Source organism: Mesocricetus auratus, unplaced genomic scaffold, assembly GCF_017639785.1.
Source record: "Mesocricetus auratus isolate SY011 unplaced genomic scaffold, BCM_Maur_2.0 Super-Scaffold_15014, whole genome shotgun sequence".
Lineage (NCBI taxonomy): Eukaryota > Metazoa > Chordata > Mammalia > Rodentia > Cricetidae > Mesocricetus > Mesocricetus auratus.
Genome location: NW_024429186.1, coordinates 16,234,456 through 16,253,261, shown reverse-complemented (window position 1 = coordinate 16,253,261; position 18,806 = coordinate 16,234,456). Strand labels below are relative to the sequence as shown.

General features: G+C 40.1%; 1 protein-coding gene across 6 annotated transcripts in view; it reads right to left on the bottom strand.

Moving 5' to 3' along the window:
• The window catches only part of Btbd7 (BTB domain containing 7), a 71,380-nt gene that overhangs the window by 20,318 nt on the left and 32,256 nt on the right, over positions 1–18,806 (bottom strand). For 5 of the 6 annotated variants that reach the window (XM_005068377.4, XM_021226185.2, XM_021226184.2 and 2 more), the window contains exons 4-5: positions 3,289–3,497; positions 1,600–1,675 (exon numbers count right to left, since the gene is read on the bottom strand). In XM_005068377.4, the coding sequence (XP_005068434.1) occupies positions 1,600–1,675; positions 3,289–3,497 (285 nt within the window). Of the gene's footprint in view, positions 1–1,599; positions 1,676–3,288; positions 3,498–18,806 lie in introns of those variants that run through there. The other variant, XM_021226186.2, reaches the window with a different exon arrangement.

Genomic DNA, 18,806 nt, shown 5'->3' with positions numbered 1-18,806 from the left:
TGAGACACTTCAGTACATTCACTTGGCAGCCATATTAAACTGAGATCATGAAAACATAAAAATGTCATGAGGCAAGCTCTCGCCATGTGATCTCCCAGGTGCAATGGGTGCTCAGGAGTGTGTCCTCAAAAAGATAAGTTCTTATAAAATATATATTAGTAATTATGGGTTAATAATCAAATCAGAGCTAGCTGATAAGAAACCAAGCAAATGACCAACAGCTTCATAATTATAGTGTCCTGTGTGTTATTGGGGGACTGAAAGTATCAACAGGAGCCAGGTGGTGGGCAGGAAGACTAAACGTTACATGGGTTTGGTTCCCAGCACCCACATGGAGGCCAATAACCATCTGTAATTTCAGTGTCAGGTGATCTCTGATGCCCTCTTCTGACCTCTTCCAGTACCGGGCATGTACACAGTACACATACATGTATGCAGGTAAACATACACATAAATAAATTTAAAAACTGAGGAGAAACAGAAGTTCAAAGTTGTCCCTGGTTACATAAGCCTGGGCCACATGAGACTCTGCCTCAAAATAAAAACACTGAAAAATGACAGGAAAGGGAAATCTATTGAATTTTCCTAAGTGAAGCTTATTGACTTGGGTTCAGTATGTAGAGGAAGGTGATAGGTGGCTGGTCTAACATATAAAAGACCAGTATAGAATCCCATGTTTCTTGGTCAGCAAAATGGCTCAGTAAGTAAAGGCACCTGGCACCACACATAAGAATCGGAGTAAATTTTTGGTGGAAGGACGGAACCTATTCTTGCAAGTAGTACTCTGACTTCCATACATGTGCACACTTTGTGTGTGGATGTACACAAGCACAATAAAAACATGTAATAAAATTAAAAGAAAATGAATCATGAATTTCCAAAACCATACCACGTATGGAACTACACAGAAGCAACCTCAACTGGAAGTAATTTTACTAAAAACAAACTAAAAAACAAAAAACTAAAAACTTTGTGGTATTAGATGTCCCACACACTAGGACCTCACATACACTAAAGTGGTATGCCACTGAGCTACACCCTTAGTCCCTGTCTCCTTTTTTGAGAGAGGGTCTTACTATATATAGCTCTGGCTGGCCAGGAACTCACTCCACAGACCAGAGATTTGCTTACCTTACCTCCCAAGGGCTGGGATTAAAGGTGTGCGTTAAAAAAAAAAAGTGTGCACCACCATGCCAAGCCTTTGCATCTTTCTTAGTTGAAATAAACATCACCATAAATTCATCATTTTAATCATTTAAAAAGACACTGTATATCTATCAACATTAATTTCTGAACATCTTCAACAATGTTACTTTCTCTGATACCTTAATCACGACATGACATTTTTCATTCTAGAATTCCACGAATCATTTAACATACTATATCAGACATAAAATTGATATATTTATCAACTTCCCCTCAACTACACTAAAGGACTTCACTGATGATGTAAAATCCTCTACTTCTTCAATCTACAGTGTGTTTCCAAGGCTGGTGTGTTGTGTGTTGTGTGTTTTGTGTGTGTGTGTGTGTGTGTAAGCCACTGGGGATGTTGAAACCATACAGAAGCTGATTGGCACAAGTACTTTCTCAACTTACCTCTGTCTGCTATTCTTTTCATCAATTGATGCTCTCCCCATTTAATCAGATACTTAAGGATATCTTGTTCACTTGCCTAGAATAAAAATTGATTATTATTTATTCTAAAGAAATTATTAAAATGTTTAGTTCATGTGAGAGGAAGGTGATAGGTGGGTGGTCTAACATAAGTTATATATTATAATGTACATGTGGAGCACAACTTACCACATTTCTCTCTTTATATCAGCTGCGTGAAATTTTAGAGCTAATCCTGTGGTCCATAAACAGTGAATGTTACAGAGAGTATTACCATATTGAATAACTTTAATCTTCATCCCAGCTGATGCTTTTATTATTATGATCTTTTTTTTACTTGTATATTTCCTACTTTTAAATTTATTTTATCTTATTATAAGGCTTCCATACCACTAGTGTTTTGGGGATAAGATGAGAATAAACATATTATCTTCTCCAGTGATGGGAAAAACAAGAACGACAAATTATTCAGGCAGGCTACAATCTCTATAAGGTATTTAGTGGGTTGAAGAGTGGACCTTGCATGACAATTTGTGAAATGGCAATGTGTCTCTCCTTTCTTATTTTATTTAAAGTCTTACAGCACATAGAGGCTGCTTTCCAAGATACTTTGTCATGAAGGACTGCATAGCTTAGGACAACAATCTGACAGCACTGACCAATCCTAACTCAAGCAGACATCTGGTATGACCAGGACAGTGAGACAAAGTTAATGAACAAAGATCCTCCTACAAATGAACACTAAGTGTTTCAGCATTTATTACTGCAAACAAAGCAATGTTAAAGAAGCACAGTGGACAATTTGTTTTTTTTTTTTAAGATTTATTTATTTATTATGTATACAGTGTTCTGTTTGCATGTATCCTTACAGTCCAGAGGAGAGCACCAGATGGTTATGAGCCATCATGTGGTTGTTGGGAATTGAACTCAGGACTTTTGGAAGATCGGCTAGTGTTCTTAATCACTGAGCCATCTCTCCAGCTCTAGTTTTTTTTTTTTTTAATTAAGTATTTTCTGACTTTGATGATTCTATTTTATAGTTTATCACACAAAAAAACAAATGGCTCAAAGGGTTTACAGCTTCACAGCATTAAAAGCTGTTGTACTGTTTTTAGCATAAAGTTAACCCGATATAAAACAATTAAAAATATGTTATCTTACATAATTTTTTGCAGTATTTTAAATTACAAATTAGATTAACACATAAGCCAAAGACACAAGAATTGACTGAAAATAAAGTAGGAAATACAATTATGCTTTAGTAGAACACATACACTTGAGTTTTTACGATGAGTTGAACAGATTGAATGAAATTTCATTCTTGTTTTGTGCTGCTTAACCCATGGTCTACAATCTAAGTATATGATATACTATCAAAAGAAATTATTATAGTGAATGAGTATCCATGGCAGGCAAGACATTCACTTTCAGACTGTGTTCCTGACTTGGCCTATTCTCTTCATAGTATATCTAGTTAAGTCCTGGGCTTGTTCATAGCAGTGTACACAAAGACCCAATGTGCCAGAAGGATCTTAGTGCTCAAATATGGAGCAGGAATTCATTAAGCAAAGTCTGTTTCTCCCTACCCCACCCTCTAAGAGTAACAGGTGCAGATGAATTTCTTTGTGCATGTGGAATGACAATGAACTTGAGAGGTGTATAAATGATTACCTGTAGGTAGTCAGATTGGATAGCAGTAAGCAGATGGTCTTTGCTGAGTTCATAAAAAACATCCGAAGTCATGACCTGGGATAATTCCTCACAAAGGAAATGCAAAGCTTGTCGGTGCACCCACTTAGAGCCATATGGATGTGAGCTCCACTTGAGGATGGCAATTAAGGTATCTAATGAGATGCTGTCAGCAATGATATCCTCACAGCCTAAAAGAGAAGGCAAATACTTCTTAAGATTAATCAGAAATATTACTTATTGATCATTAGTGTGTTAGGCTACACAGACTTAAAAAGTGGCAGTAGTAAAACAATTCAAGAGATTAAAAAAATCTCATGGAAATCATCAAGACTTCCTTGGATAGGGTAACAACAGATATGATATTTATAGGAAATCTGAGCCCTACAGAGAAAGGCAGAGAATCCCCCTAGTTGCTGAAGAACATACATCTGTGTACAAATTCAATAACTGAATAAGAGTACAATGGAACCACTGTGTCAAAGGGGACTTAGAGTAGACGGCAAAGACAGATGCCAGAGACACATGATTGGCAGAGGAAGGACATGGGTGACATTTGATTGACAAAGCACCAAGATCTAAGGAAATGATTTAAACCCTTAACAGACAGGTAAAACTTGTATGGTATTCTTCTGAGTTTTAATTCTGCCAAATCAAAAACGAAATAAGTGAAGTAAACCAAAAATTCAGAAAAAGCAGCTATGGCATTTTAAGAGCTCAAAGGAAAAAGAAAAAAATCTGAGAAGTCAGTTATTCTTAGGAAAAATCAATATAAAGATACAGGACCAGACATGGTAGTACACACCTTTAATCCCAACACTTGGAGTGACAGAAACAGAAGGATCTCTGTGAGTTTACGTTGTTGTGAGGTTCAGGCAAGTCAGAGCAAAAAAAGAGAGAGAGAGAGAGAGAGAGAGAGAGAGAGAGAGAGAGAGAGAGAGAGAGAGAGAGAGAGAGAGAGAGAGAGAGAGAGAGAGAGAGAGAGAGAGACTCTGTCTCACCCCCTCTACCCAACTGTGAGTGACAAAAAATTATGGAAGGGATATGACTAAAGTTGAACAGAAGATTCTTACTGTTTACTATAAAACAAAGAGTAGTCTTGATATTATGAAAAAATGATGCCCTCTTCTGGCATGCAGAATACTCATACATAAAATGCAATTATGTAAATAAAATTAAAACAACAAAAAACCCCAAGCATTTAAATATCGCCACTGACAGTAACAAAAAATATGGCTACACACACTGTGCTGCACTCAGAGCCTTACAAAATACAGATCAAAGATTAAAGTCTACACACTGTCAGAGTTGAAAGTCCTACGTTCAAAGTAACAGGAGAGAACCCCATGCTCAGGTGATACGAGACCATTAGTGGCCAATATGGCACTTATTTAACTCATCTCTCTTTTTCTGATAAACTACCGATGTGGGGACACATCATAAATAACTGTGCTACATGAGCTCCACAAAGCATAGGGATGTTGTCTTCAGTTATCTACACAGCATATGGTAGGCACTAAAATGCGTTAAGGTACATAAGTGAGATCCTTGCAGATAAAAGGTACAAAACTGAACAGTGCTTAAAGGATCTGCTTATAAACACACCAATAAGAGTAGAGGGCGTAGGAGACAGCCCGTTTTTTGCCATCCTGATCATGAGCTTGGATGAAGCTATGAAAAGCATGCTTCAAAATCTCCAGACAATTGATTGAATGCTATATAGCACAATCACAACTAGAGATAAAGATCAGTCAAATTCAAATAGAGCTAGGGAAAATGAGGAATTTCCATACTTTGGAATGATGAAAACCAGCTGCACAGTGATGACAGAGGTGAACTAGCTTAATATAGAGCAGTATCTTAATTGTGTATTTTAATTACACAAAAACACAATGTGGTATGGTTGCTATAAAACTGAAGCACTCCTGGGTTTTAGTTCTCAAGAGAGTCTAATGCTGCACTGCTCTCCTGTGTTGCTCTGAGCCCCATGTTTTAGATGGGCACTGACCAAACCGAAGAATGCTAAGAGGTGGCAGCAGAGCAGAAGAGGGGAAAGGCTCTCTGCAAACACGTTACACAATATACATAAGGAAAAGCTAAGCAGAAATGGAAGAGATACTGTTACACGTCCAGTGGGCCTTCACCTGACTACTATTACTCCAAGGACAGACCCCAACAATTAACTGGATATTTAAAAAGAGAGATTTTGGGCCGGGCGTTGGTGGCGCACACCTTTAATCCCAGCACTCGGGAGGCAGAGGCAGGCGGATCTCTGTGAGTTCGAGGCCAGCCTGGTCTACAGAGTGAGTTCCAGGACAGCCTCCAAAACCACAAAGAAACCTTGTCTCGAAAAACCAAAAAAAAAAAAAAAAAAAAAAAAGAGAGAGAGAGAGATTTTGGCTTGATAACAAAAAAATTATTACAACCACAATTTCTCTCTTCTCTGTTTCAAAGATCCTTCTAGAAAAGTAGGAGTAGAGACCTGTTCAGCAAGTTAGGGACAGAGTACACTGAACAGTGACCAAGGTCAGGAGATATCTAAGTCACTTCATTTTTAGACAATAGTAACAGAAAAAAACACAAAATTAATTTATCTAATCTAAACATTAGAATAACAGCTTTGAAGGAGATCACACTTTTAGAGGATGTGTCCACTGATAGGTTCCATGCCCCACACCAGACACAAACTGCCTCCACTGACTGAACTTAGTGGGCTATTTAAAAACAAGAAATTATGAGGGTGATCTATTGGGAAGAATATGGGAGGAGTTAGAGGGGAGTAAACAGAGGCATATATGATCATATTTCATATGTATAAAACTCCCCAGAAGAAAAAATTTAAAGAAAAAAATCTTTATAAGTACCACTGAGATTGACTACAATGAGATATGCTTGTGATACCAGACAGCACAACCATGCTGAAGAAACATGCAAAGCAGGGGAAAGTTCTCAAGGACACTCTGACCTCAGTATCTAGTCTATATGTTCCAATGACTCTTCCTTCAAAATACTTCTTACTACCCTTTCACTTCCATTTCCACGAACATCATAACCTTATATCCCAAAAGCAATTTCCCAATTTTTCCTAATATCAACCCCTGAAGTTTTCTTCTTACTTTCTGCATCCCCAAGTATTCCAATCCTCATCAAGCACACAGTGGAAAGGTCTGTGGGGCACCACATCCACCACACCATCCCTATGTAACTATTTAAAAAAGGAAAGCAAGAATTCCAAGTCTGGGGGGGGGGAGGGGAAATCAGACATGCATGCTAGAAGACAAGATAACTGGTGCCTCTCGTGAAAACTCCGTCTTTGGACTCTGCAATGTGTTAAGAATTTGGGGGGGGGGGCGGTAAATGTTTCTCTTTATTAGTCCCCTGGAGGACAATTTATAAGAGTCTAAACTCTCATACTGCTCTCCTGCCTTCCCGGCGACACGCCTTCCTGTTCTTGGGGAATATTTACAAAATGAACATCCTGTGTGCAATCATTTGAGCCAGACTTTTGGCAAGGGCTGTGGGAAACGAAACGGGAGATTCTCAGACAAGAACAGCTAGTAACAAAAATACCCTATAAAACCAAGGTTCTTGAGTGAAATTCTATAGATGAATAGCAAAAGGCCACCACCCCACAAGTGGGGAGATGGTAATGTCATGCTTTGTGTATGACATTATCAGTTTCCATGAGAAGCAGATGACCACAAGCAGAAATAGAGAGTAAAATAGCTCAGCAGCGAGTGGTGACACTCAAATTCTCAAACGTAGACATTTAATCTTTCAAAGTCTGAAGGTTTCCAGGTCAGTATTTAAAAAAAACAAACAAACTCATTTCCTGCAGCTGTAAATGTAGACTGTATACCACAAGAGTAAGCTTGGCTAAGGCTCTCAACTACAAAGACAGCTCACAGGAAACCCCCAGTTATCTAAGATAAAATGTCCACAGGCACACCTGGACACAGAAATCTAGAGCAGAGCCAAGACTGCAAGTCCAAGACTCAACCCCATATTCTAGGCTATTAGAATCAAGCAGCTCGTTCTCCTCTCTCTCCCCCACTCTGACCATGCCTGCTTAAATCCTTGAAAGTTCTCTTCAAGATCTGCTGCCTCTTCTCTCTACCTTGCAATCACTAACCTGGATCAGGTTTACAGCACATAGTCCCAGTAGGCAAATAGTTTGTTTGGAATGCAGTCAGTGAATATGCAAAGAAAAGCAAGACCCATCCCTCCGTAGTTGGTTGCAGTCCTTGGGAGAGTGGTCCCCCCACCTTGCCTGGGCAGCACAGTAGCGCTGGCCCTGATGGTGTGAGCCTGGGTGAATTGGCCTTGCCCCTCGCCTGGGCAGTGTGGGGAATGTTGAAAGAGTAGAAGGCAGATATGGAGGGATAGAGAAATAAGTGGGACTGGGGTACATGAAGTGAAATTCAGAAAGAATCCCTAAAAAACTTAGAAAGAAAGAAGAAAAGCAAGAGTTATCAACTCACACTGGCAGATTTACCAGTGGATGTATTCTTGAGTGTGTTAGATCAGGAAAGAGCTCATGCAGGTCCCAAAGGGTTCACTGGGGCATCTAATGGTGCTTCCCTGTTTGGTGAAAACGAAGACCTAGCAATGATAACTAAAGAGAAAGAGCTCAGATACCGTTGGGATGAAGGTTTGGGTTACCCCACCTGGTAGTCTCCCTAGATCTGCAGAAGTATTGGCAAAGAAAAACAAATCTAGAACAGCTGAGGGAAGAGGCTGCAATGACTTTTAAGTGTTTCAGTTAGAGTAAGCTTGAACTATTTCCCTCAGTATCCAGCCTAGAATAGTTCCAAGTTAGTCAGTCAAGGAGGGAACATGCAGCTTGGAAGGCAGCAAGCAGCAGCAGTCAATGTGGATTGAAACATGCTTGTACTTGCTTCTCTGCTCTCAGATCAGTTCTTACCTGAATGCAACTCTTGTCACCACTGGCTCCATGGCCACCACTAAATACATGGCAGTGGTTCCCAGGTCTCTCTTCACAGCTGCATTTTAGCAGCTGGCTGAGCTTGGCTTCCCCAGTTCCTAACCCATCCAGACCCTGCCATCATTCCTTTTAGTATTTTGTTTCCTCAGCTTCACCCACAACAATGTAAAACTTAGTTCTGATAATAAAAATGAGTCAGAGCTTCCGGTCAGTTTTGGTAGCTGAACTCTGGCTAATTCTATCATCTTTCCCAAACCAGGCTGGACTATGATGAATTGAGTTTAACCAACCACTCAAACTGATATGCATCACAGACACTGAATTTAGCAACCCTGAGCCTATCTTACATCCCATCTGCCTTCTACTGCAGCAAGCCAGTTTTAAGTCTAGACTACCAGACCTCGCTCCAGTCAAAATTTTGTACATTTTATTTTCTGCTATGGAAATAACCGCATTCTGGGAGTAGTCACCTCCAGGAATTTGCTAGATGCCTATACATATGCAAAGCACAAGAAATACTTTTCCAACAGGGATGGTGGAAGATAAATGTTCCCCTTTCTTCCCTGTGGACAATTCTGAATAGTATTCCATCTCTTCTGCTTCTTGGAGGATTCCAGCAGTTATTAAATCTATTTGGTCAGAACAGTGATAACCTCAGAACATGCAATTATATTGGTTCTCCCATTCCACTTAATCCTTTCTAATGACATATTCCTATTCTCTGCAAGAACATCCCAGAATAAACTATCTATAAGCAAGTCTTTATCTCAGGACCCAGTTTACGGAGGACAGTTTAAGACATAATAGACACAAAAATTTAAGGGGCTGGTGAGATAATTCAGTGGGTAAAGGTACTTTCCATGTAAACCTGATGATCTGAGTTCAATTCCCAGAAGCCACACAAAAGCAGAAGGATAATCAATTCCACAAAGCTGTCCTCTAACCTTTACCAACTTCTATGTCTCCCCCTGACACATACCTTTCTGTGTATAATCAGGTCTACAAGCAATATTTATAGTCAGATAGGGTTCTTATGCCTGTAAATTCTAACTAAGAAGGTTAGACAGGAAGACTACCATGAGTTTAAGTTCAAAGCAAGCCTGGGCTACTCTGTGACACTGTCTTATAACACCAATAAACAATTAAAATTTTGTTCATCTCTTGGATTTTGGTCAAATGAATGGACCACTTGGCCTTGGATTCCAGGTTACCTTTTAAGACTTTGGTTTTAAAAGATTGACTTGCTCAGTTGTGTGCCAAACTCTATACTAGATACAATGTGATCTTGATCTCAGTTTTCTAGAATAGACACAGACATGATCTCTACTGTCTGTAGCAATGCTATGTTAGGAGTGTACACAAGACTATATGGTCCACAATGGGATTCTCAAGGGGGAGAAGGGGGAGATTGGCTAGGAATGACTTTCTAATTGAGAAAAAATTGAAAGTACATATTTTTTGGAAAACAGGAAGAGACTGCATTCCAGGAATAGAAAAGAATGTGTGCATACAGCCAGTTGTTGAATGTACAAGAATGCATACCTTCAAAAAAAAAAAAAAAGGCTTGTTGAAAAAAAGAATACTTAGAGACTTAGAACTTTTTTTTTTGGTTTTTCAAGACAGGGTTTCTTTTTTTTCTCCCTCAATATATGTTTTTATTTAAATTAGAAACATGAATGCTTCACATGTCAATCCCAGCTCCCTCGTCCTTCCACCAGCCCTCCCAGTCCCCCACCCAATCCCCACATCATTCCCCATGGAGAGTGAGGCCCTCCTTGGAGGGATCTCCAAAGTCTGTCATTTCATCCAGGGTAGGACCTAGGCCCTTCCCCATGAAGACAGGGTTTCTTTGTGTAGTCCTGGCTGTCCTGGAACTAGCTCTGTAAACCAGAATGTCCTCACAGAGCTCTGCCTGCCTCTGCCTCCTGAGTGTTGGGATTAAAGGTGTGCCATAACCACTTGGAAGAACACTTCCAATTCTAGTTGCTTGTAATCCATCAATATTGTAATTGCTTTTTTCGGTTTTTCGAGACAGGGTTTCTCTGTATTGTTTTGGAGGCTGTCCTGGAACTCACCCTGTAGACCAGGCTGGCCTCGAACTCACAGAGATCCGCCTGCCTCTGCCTCCCGAGTGCTGGGATTAAAGGTGTGCGCCACCAACGCCCGGCCCAATATTGTAAATTTTTATTCAGAGTACTTCATAAAGCTTCAACCCGAGCTGTTCCTTCGGCAGCATCAGGTAAACAGGCTGGCTTCCCGGCCTGTGTTCCAGTGCCTGCAGATCGCCTGGGAACTGCACAGAGCTCCCAATCCCGGCGGGAGCCAAGCACCCCAGACTCTAGATCTTCTCTCCCACCAACGAGACCAGGAAACCAGAGGAGGCAGGGAGACCAGGGGAGTAGCTGTTCTGGATCAGGTACAACAGGACCCAGCATAGGGTCCAGGGGACCAGGTAGGAGGCTAAGCGCCCCAGATTCCTGTTCTTCTTCTCCACCCACGAACCAGCATTTGGACAAGGAATAGAAGAACCACCAGATTATTGGACTTGCTAGCACCCACCAAAAGGGAACTCAACTCTGGTCCCCAGACCAGTAAGGGGCTCTTTCTGCACCCACTAGAAGAAGAGATGGGAAAGAGACAATACAAAAACACAGTCAGCAACAGAAAAACAAATATGACACCGCCAGATTCTAGAGACTCCACACCAGCAAGACCCCAACATTCCAATGCGAACGAAGCAGAAGAGAACGACCTTAAAAGCACTTTAATGAAAATGATAGAGGCCCTAAAAGATATAGGAAAATCCCTCAAAGAAATGGAAGAAAAAACAAAGCAAAAAATGCAAGAATTGGAAGAAAAAACAAACCAAAAAAGGCAGGAAATGGAAGAAGAAATGAAGCAAAAAATGCAAGAAATGGAAGAAAAAACAAAGCAAAAAATGCAAGAACTGGAAGAAACATAACCCCTTCATGATAAAGGTCTTGGAGAGAGCTGGGATAACAGGGACATACTTAAACATAATAAAAGCTATATACAGTAAACCAACAGCGAACATCAAACTAAATGGACAGAAACTCAACGCAATTCCTCTAAAATCAGGAACAAAACAAGGCTGTCCACTCTCTCCATACCTTTTCAACATGGTACTTGAAGTTCTAGCTATTGCCATACGACAACAAAGGAGGATCAAGGGGATACAAATTGGGAAGGAAGAGGTCAAACTTTCACTGTTTGCAGACGATATGATAGTTTACATCAATGACCCAAAGAACTCTACCAGGGAACTCTTACAGCTGATTAACACTTCAGCAAAGTGGCAGGCTACAAGATCAACTCAAGAAAATCAGTAGCCCTACTATATACAGATGATAAAAGGGCTGAAAGAGAAATCAGAGAAACATCACCCTTTACAATTGTCACAAACAACATAAAATACCTTGGGGTAACGCTAACCAAAAAAGTGAAAGACCTGTATCGTAAGAACTTTGAATCTTTAAAGAAAGAAATTAAAGAAGCCCTCAGAAAATGGAAAGATCTCCCATGCTCTTGGATAGGTAGGATCAATGTAGTAAAAATGGCAATCCTGCCAAAAGCAATCTACAGATTCAATGCAATCCCTATTAAAATCCCAGCACAATTCTTCACAGACCTTGAAAGAACAATAATCAATTTTGTATGGAAAAACAAAAGACCCAGGATAGCCAAAACAACCCTGTTCAACAAGACAACGTCCGGAGGCATCACCATCCCTGACCTCAAGCTCTATTACAGAGCTATAGTCCTGAAAACAGCTTGGTATTGGCACAAAAATAGACAAGTAGACCAATTGAAAACCCAGGTATTAACCCACACACGTACAAACATCTGATCTTTGACAAAGAAGCTAAAATTAGGCAATGGAATAAAGAAAGCATCTTCAACAAATGGTACTGGCATAATTGGAGACTGGCATGTAGAAGAATGCAGATCGATCCATGTTTATCGCCATGCACAAAACTTAAGTCCAAATGGATCAAAGACCTCAACATAAATCTAGCCACACTGAACCTCTTAGAAGAGAAAGTGGGTGGTACCCTTGAACGAATTGGTACAGGAGACAGCTTCCTGAACATAACACCAGTAGCACAGACAGTGAGATCAACAATTAATAAATGGGACCTACTGAAACTGAGAAGCTTCTGTAAGGCAAAGGACACAGTCAGCAAGACAAAAAGGCAGCCCACAGAATGGGAAAAAATATTCACTAATCCCACATCTGACAGAGGGTTGATCTCCAAAATTTACAAAGAACTCAAGAAGCAAGTCCCCAAAACACCAAAGGACCCTATTAAAAAGTGGGCTGCAGAACTAAATAGAGAGTTTTCAATAGAGGAGTCTAAAATGGCTGAGAGGCACTTGAGAAAGTGCTCAACATCCTTAGCCATCCGGGAAATGCAAATCAAAACAACTCTGAGATACCATCTCACTCCTGTCAGAATGGCTAAAATCAAAAACACCAATGACAATTTATGCTGGAGGGGATGTGGTGAAAGGGGAACACTCCTCCACTGCTGGTGGGAGTGCCAACTGGTTCAGCCACTTTGGAAATCAGTATGGAGATTCCTCAGAAAAATGGGAATAAACCTACCACAAGACCCAGCAACTCCACTCTTAGGCATATATCCAAAAGATGCCCATTCATACAACAAAGATGTCTGTTCCACTATGTTCATAGCAGCTTTATTTGTAATAGCCAGAACTTGGAAGCAACCTAGATGTCCCTCACCCGAAGAGTGGATAGAGAAAATGTGGTACATCTACACAATGGAGTACTATTCAGCAGAAAAAAAAATAATGGAATCATGAGATTCGCAGGCAAATGGATGACACTAGAAGAAACCATCCTGAGTGAGGTAACCCAGTCACAAAAAGAGAAACAGGGCATGTACTCTCTCATATATGGATTTTAGACATAGATCTGGGGAGTGCCAGCCTACAATCCTATGGCCAGAGAGTCTGGGAAACAGAAACTTCAGTTAGTGGCTGATCGAAGAAGAGGCAGACTCCCTTGGTTAAGTACTGAGCTGAACTCAAGAAAGCCAGTAACAGAGAGGGAGGACTGATGATCAAAGGGATTAAGACTGGGCTGGTTTAACCCCCAGAAACAGCTGACCAGACAAAGGTTAACTCTTGAATCCCAGGCATCAGCCTGGGAATCCAGCATGGGACTGATCAAGACCCCCTGAATCTGGGTGTCAGTGAGGAGGCCTAGAGAATCTATTGAGCCTTGGGCAGCAGATCAGTACCCATCCCAAGTATACACACGGACTTTGGACTCCCATAGAACAATGTGAGGTGCATTCTCACCCTGAACTCTTGGGGAAGGGTCTAGGCCCTGCCCTATATGAAATGACAGACTATGGACACCCCCATGGAGGGCCTCACCCTCCCTGGGGGAATGAGGGGGTAACGGGGGGGGGGGGGTGCGGGAGGGCACGGGATGAGGGGAGGGAATGGGAGAGGGACCTGGAACTGACTTGTGAAGCAACCTCGTTTCTTATCTAAATTTAAACTGGAAAATAAAATTTAAAAAGCCTTAAAAAAAAAGCTTCAACCCATTCTCTTAGTAAGAAATCAAACTTGCTTTAGAGATCAAAGTACTGTGTTTCATCAAATTTCAATTCCCTAATTATTTTTAAAAGATTTTTATTTATTTATTATGAATACAGCATCCTGCCTCCATGTCTGTGTGCAATCCAGAAGAGGACACCAGATCTCATTATAGATGACTGTAAGCCACCATGTGGTTGCTGGGAATTGAACTCAGGACCTCTGGAAGAGCAGTCAGTGCTCTTAAACTCTGAGCCATCTCTCCAACCCCCCCCTCCTAATTACTAAAACCTAAGAAATTGTTAGTGTTAAATAGTTTTGACCGAAGAAAATAACATCAAATTGTTAAATAATGTATTAGTTTTTTATTGCTACATAACAAACCTCCACAAATTACTGGGTTAAAACAACACATTTATCTTCTCACCCATTCTGTGGGCTGTGAGTCTGGGCATTAGAGTCTGGGTCTTTAGCCAGGACTTCATTAAGCATGAAAGTAGGGTATCAGCTGGGCTTTTATTCTGTCTGAAAGCTCAATGGGGATCATCTGCCTCCAATCTCATTCAAGAATGTTGGCAGAATTAGTTTCCTGTGTCTACAAGTCTACAGACCCAGCTTCTTGCTGACTAATCACTGGGGATCACATTCAATTCTTGCCGCACGATTCTTTGGCCAGACCACTATATCACACAACAGCTTATTTCTTCAAATTCATAAGGAGAAGTGTAGAAATGACTGTTATCAAGATGGAGTCCTCTAAGAATGGTATTTCATCACCTATGCCTTTAAAAGTCACACCCACATTTATGGAAGGATTGTCAGTAGGAAAAAAAATGGGGACTACAGACTGCTACCCACACAGTGCCTACTTGTCCCAGCAAGTTTCTGAGCACCGTAGCAAACACACTGGCAGCCTAATGAGCCTCATCATTTATTCTGCTCTCAGCACTCCACCATTCCTTCCATCTACTTCAGCGATTTTTCTTCTCAGACATATCTATGTTGGTAATTCTCTGAAGAATGCTGAGACAAATCAATAGCTTAGAAAGATTTAGTTCAGCAAAACAAGCAAGCAAGCAAACAACTAACCCAAAATGAAGGTGAGTGTTTCTGTGTTTTGGTTCTTAGCCTTTTGTAGCTAATACTCAGAGTCTGGTTGTTTCTGTTGGATAGAAAGACATAATACAGAAGCATAGTTGTTTTTTTTGTTTGTTTCAATGCTAGGATTGAACCTAGAGCCTTATGCATCAAGCTCTCTTAACAAGTAAAATATTTAGCCCCATGGAAGTGAATCTTCTAGGGTTCTGTCCCTCTTAGGAACCTTGTAAGTTTTCTTCCAATAGCTGAACAACAGAAGTGAGTACTAAGAGAGATCTAATTTAAGTGGCTGTCTTTAGTTTAAAGATTATCTCCAGAGACTCTGGATTGCTTATTGGAAAGAATCATGAGGAGTACCATGTAACAGTATGAACAGTGACTAGAGAAATGAAGATAAAAGGGAAGAGACATGCAGTTTTGAATTTTGTTCCATGTGAATGTATTCTCTACTGAAAACACTAACACCACCAGGCTACAAAAACTGCTAGGAGTTCATTTGTTCTCTCAGTGTTCAGCAAAACCCATCACTGACCACAAAGACCAGGCAAGGCCCAGGAAATTTGAGCTTCTTTATCCTGAGACCATTCGTCCTTTTGAAAGGAAGGAGAAAAATCACTGAAATTCATGCTTCCTACGTGTGAAATGTGCATCCTGGGCCTGTGACCTTTATCGTTTAACTTGTGTCAACTGTGTGGAAGAAGAAATAATAAAGATGGATGTCTTAGTCAGTGTTCCATTGCTGTGTAAAGACTCCATGACCAAGGTAAACTCTTATAAAAGAAAGCAATTAATTGGGGGCTTGCTTACAGTTTCAGAGGTTAATTATCGTGGTGGGGAGCACTGCTGCAACGCAGGCAGACATGGTGCTGAGGTAGCTCAGAGTTCCACATCCTGATCTGCAGGCAGACACACACACTCTGGACCTGGCTTGGGTTTTTGAAACCTCAAAGCCTACCCCTAGTGACACACATCCTCTAATAAGGTCACACCTCCTAATTCTTTTAATCTTTTCAAACAGTGCCACTCCTTGGGCATTTATTAAATATATGCGTCTATGGGAACCATTCCTATTCAAACTACCACATGGGAAAGCTGAAAACTTGAAGGAGCTTCACTTAGTAACTTAGTAAAGGAGGATGTTAAAGACAAACAACTGAGAAAAAGATTTTTAAGGTCTCTCTCTAAGCTTCAAGCACACATATATAAGAACTCATTCACTTAAATGAACAGATCGACATTTTTTGTTTACTTTATAAACTACCTTCTTTAACATGGCATTTAAAAGTATTTATTTTGAGACAGAGTCATCTCCCTGGCCCTATTTACCTAGTTTTAAATTAATATGAGTAAGGAATAACTAATTATACACTTTAGCTTAGGGCATTTTCTGAACCTCCCAGAAAAGCTCAAATGCCAATATATTTAGAAAACAGTAAGATCCATGTATTTCCTGGAATTCTAGTCATAGTTTTAAAAGTCAGCATTGTTTCTTGATGCATGCTTCAATTTGAGAACACTGACAATATAAACCTAATTTTATACCATATCATTGGAAAATGCTTAACTATTACAGTTAAAGAGAAATGTTTGATAACACACTTCTTTGATAACAAAGACATTTAAGTGTGCAAATGTACTGCTATTTTCTGGTACTAATTTTATTTTTGTTTTTCAAGACAGGGTTTCTCTGTGGCTTTGGAGCCTGTCTTGGAACTCTGTAGACCAGGCTAGCCTTGAACTCACAGAGATTGGCCTGCCTCTGACTCCCGAGAGTCGGAACTAAAGGTGTGCACCCCCAATGCTCGGCTTTTAGTACAAGTTTTAGATATGTAGATATTTCACGTTCAAACAAGAACATGTAAAAACAGTACACATACCTAAACAAAGAATATAAAAATGTTTTATATACGTGTACATGAAAGGCCAGAAGACAGTTTTGGGTAGTGTTTCTTCTACTTTGTTCTTGAGACAAAGACTTTCACTGACCAGGAGCTTGCTTGGCTGGCTATCCCTTCCCAGTGGTGGGGTTGTGAATGCATACCGACATGCCCAGCCTTTTGTCTTAATTCTGGACTCAAGTTCAGGCCATAATGCTTGTACAGCAACACTCACCAACTGAGCTATCTCCTAAGCCCTTAAAGACATCTCCTGCATAGACAAGTATTTAGTGACACTAGAACCATGTCGACTGTACTAGAAAAATGGTTGAAGTCATGTTTCTGGCCAGCTTTTAGTCACTGAATGTTTTAGTTGTTCTATAAACACACTTGGAGACATTCACAAACAGTATTTTTATTAGTGCAGAGTTGGATTGGAACCCAGGTCTAAGTTCAAAGTTCATGATTACAAAACACTGCGTTAGACACTGTTTACTTATTACTAAATCTGCACAAGTTCATAGAGTTTTAAAGACCACATGAAACAACTTATATCCAGTGCTGTCATGAAGCGAGGTGCACATTGGCATTTAAAGATTGTCTTTCCCCTGTTATAATCTTGAGTGACAACAGTGTCATTAAATGTTAACCTGAGATTTGAAAATAGTTTATGCTCTTTATTTTATGACTAGCACCAAAAGTTCTGGTAACTTGATGTTTTGAGTTTTTATGCTTCACTTTGAAATATAAATACTAATATACAAAAGTGCAGTGAATAGATCTTTCAACTCAAGGTAAAATGAGACTCCACACTACCTATCAGTTTGCTGCTATTTCATTCCTGCACCAATCCTTGGAGCTTCATTATTATATACAGAGGGAAGGCTTTATTTATTGTTGAAAAAGAACTTCTGGCGTTGGGCATACTAGGCAAGCAAGCATTCATCACTGAACACACATCCTAGGCTCACTGCTCAGCTTCTTTTTCACAAGAAAAGATTATGCAGAGGCTGGAGAGATGACTTAACCTGTTCTTCCCAGCGCCCATATGGGATCTCACAACCTTTTGTAACTCCAGTCCCAGGAGATTCTATCCTCTCTTCTGTCCTCTGTGGGCATAGCAAGAACACGGTGCACTGGAAGCAAAATGCCCATACACATAAAATCCCAAGAAAAAGCATTACTTAGCTCCCATTAGTTACCAGAATAATTTAAGAGGCTGGAATGATGGCTCAGTGGTTAAGAGCATCTGCTGCAATCCAGCAATCTCTTCTGACTTCTGTGGTGATCAATCCCACACAGTATATATGTGTAGGCACTTACACACAAATACACAAATAAAACAAATTTAAGTAAACTAATTCATAACACACAATCAAGAGTCTACTAAGAGAAAAGTACTATTTTAGGTTCTGGGGGGAATTTGAATACATCAAGATTTTAATTGTCTCCTTAGGGAACATACTCAATGTGACAAGAAGAAAAAAATGAGACAATATACAGCCATTTCCAGAGCCAAGTTAGAAGATGGAAATACCCAACAAAAACAAATGTTTGCAAGTTCTTAAGAAAAAGGAATTACTTTTAATTTGTAATGGCTAAATAAAACAAGGGCATAAAGCACCCAAGTTTGTTCATAAAGGCAGTATTTGGAGGCTTAATGATAAAAAACAGAGGTACCCTGGACAAAGGTGACAGCAGAAGGATAGAGGGATAGCCTATAACAAAAATTGTTTAAGGTTTAAAACAAGATATGTAACCAAATGTTCTATTTCAGAACTCTACTCAAACTTGCAGTAAAATTGTCTATAAATGCTAGCGCTCCTTGATTAGATAAGCGTCATCTCAGTTACCTGAACTGTCACTCATGAAACTAAAGCAATTCTTGACGCCTCCCGTCTGTCTGACTGCTCTGATCTGCTGCAAATGGTCTTCAGCTTAGTTCACTATTCTTTCAGAATTACAGTCAGACTCATCTGCTGAAGAAGGTA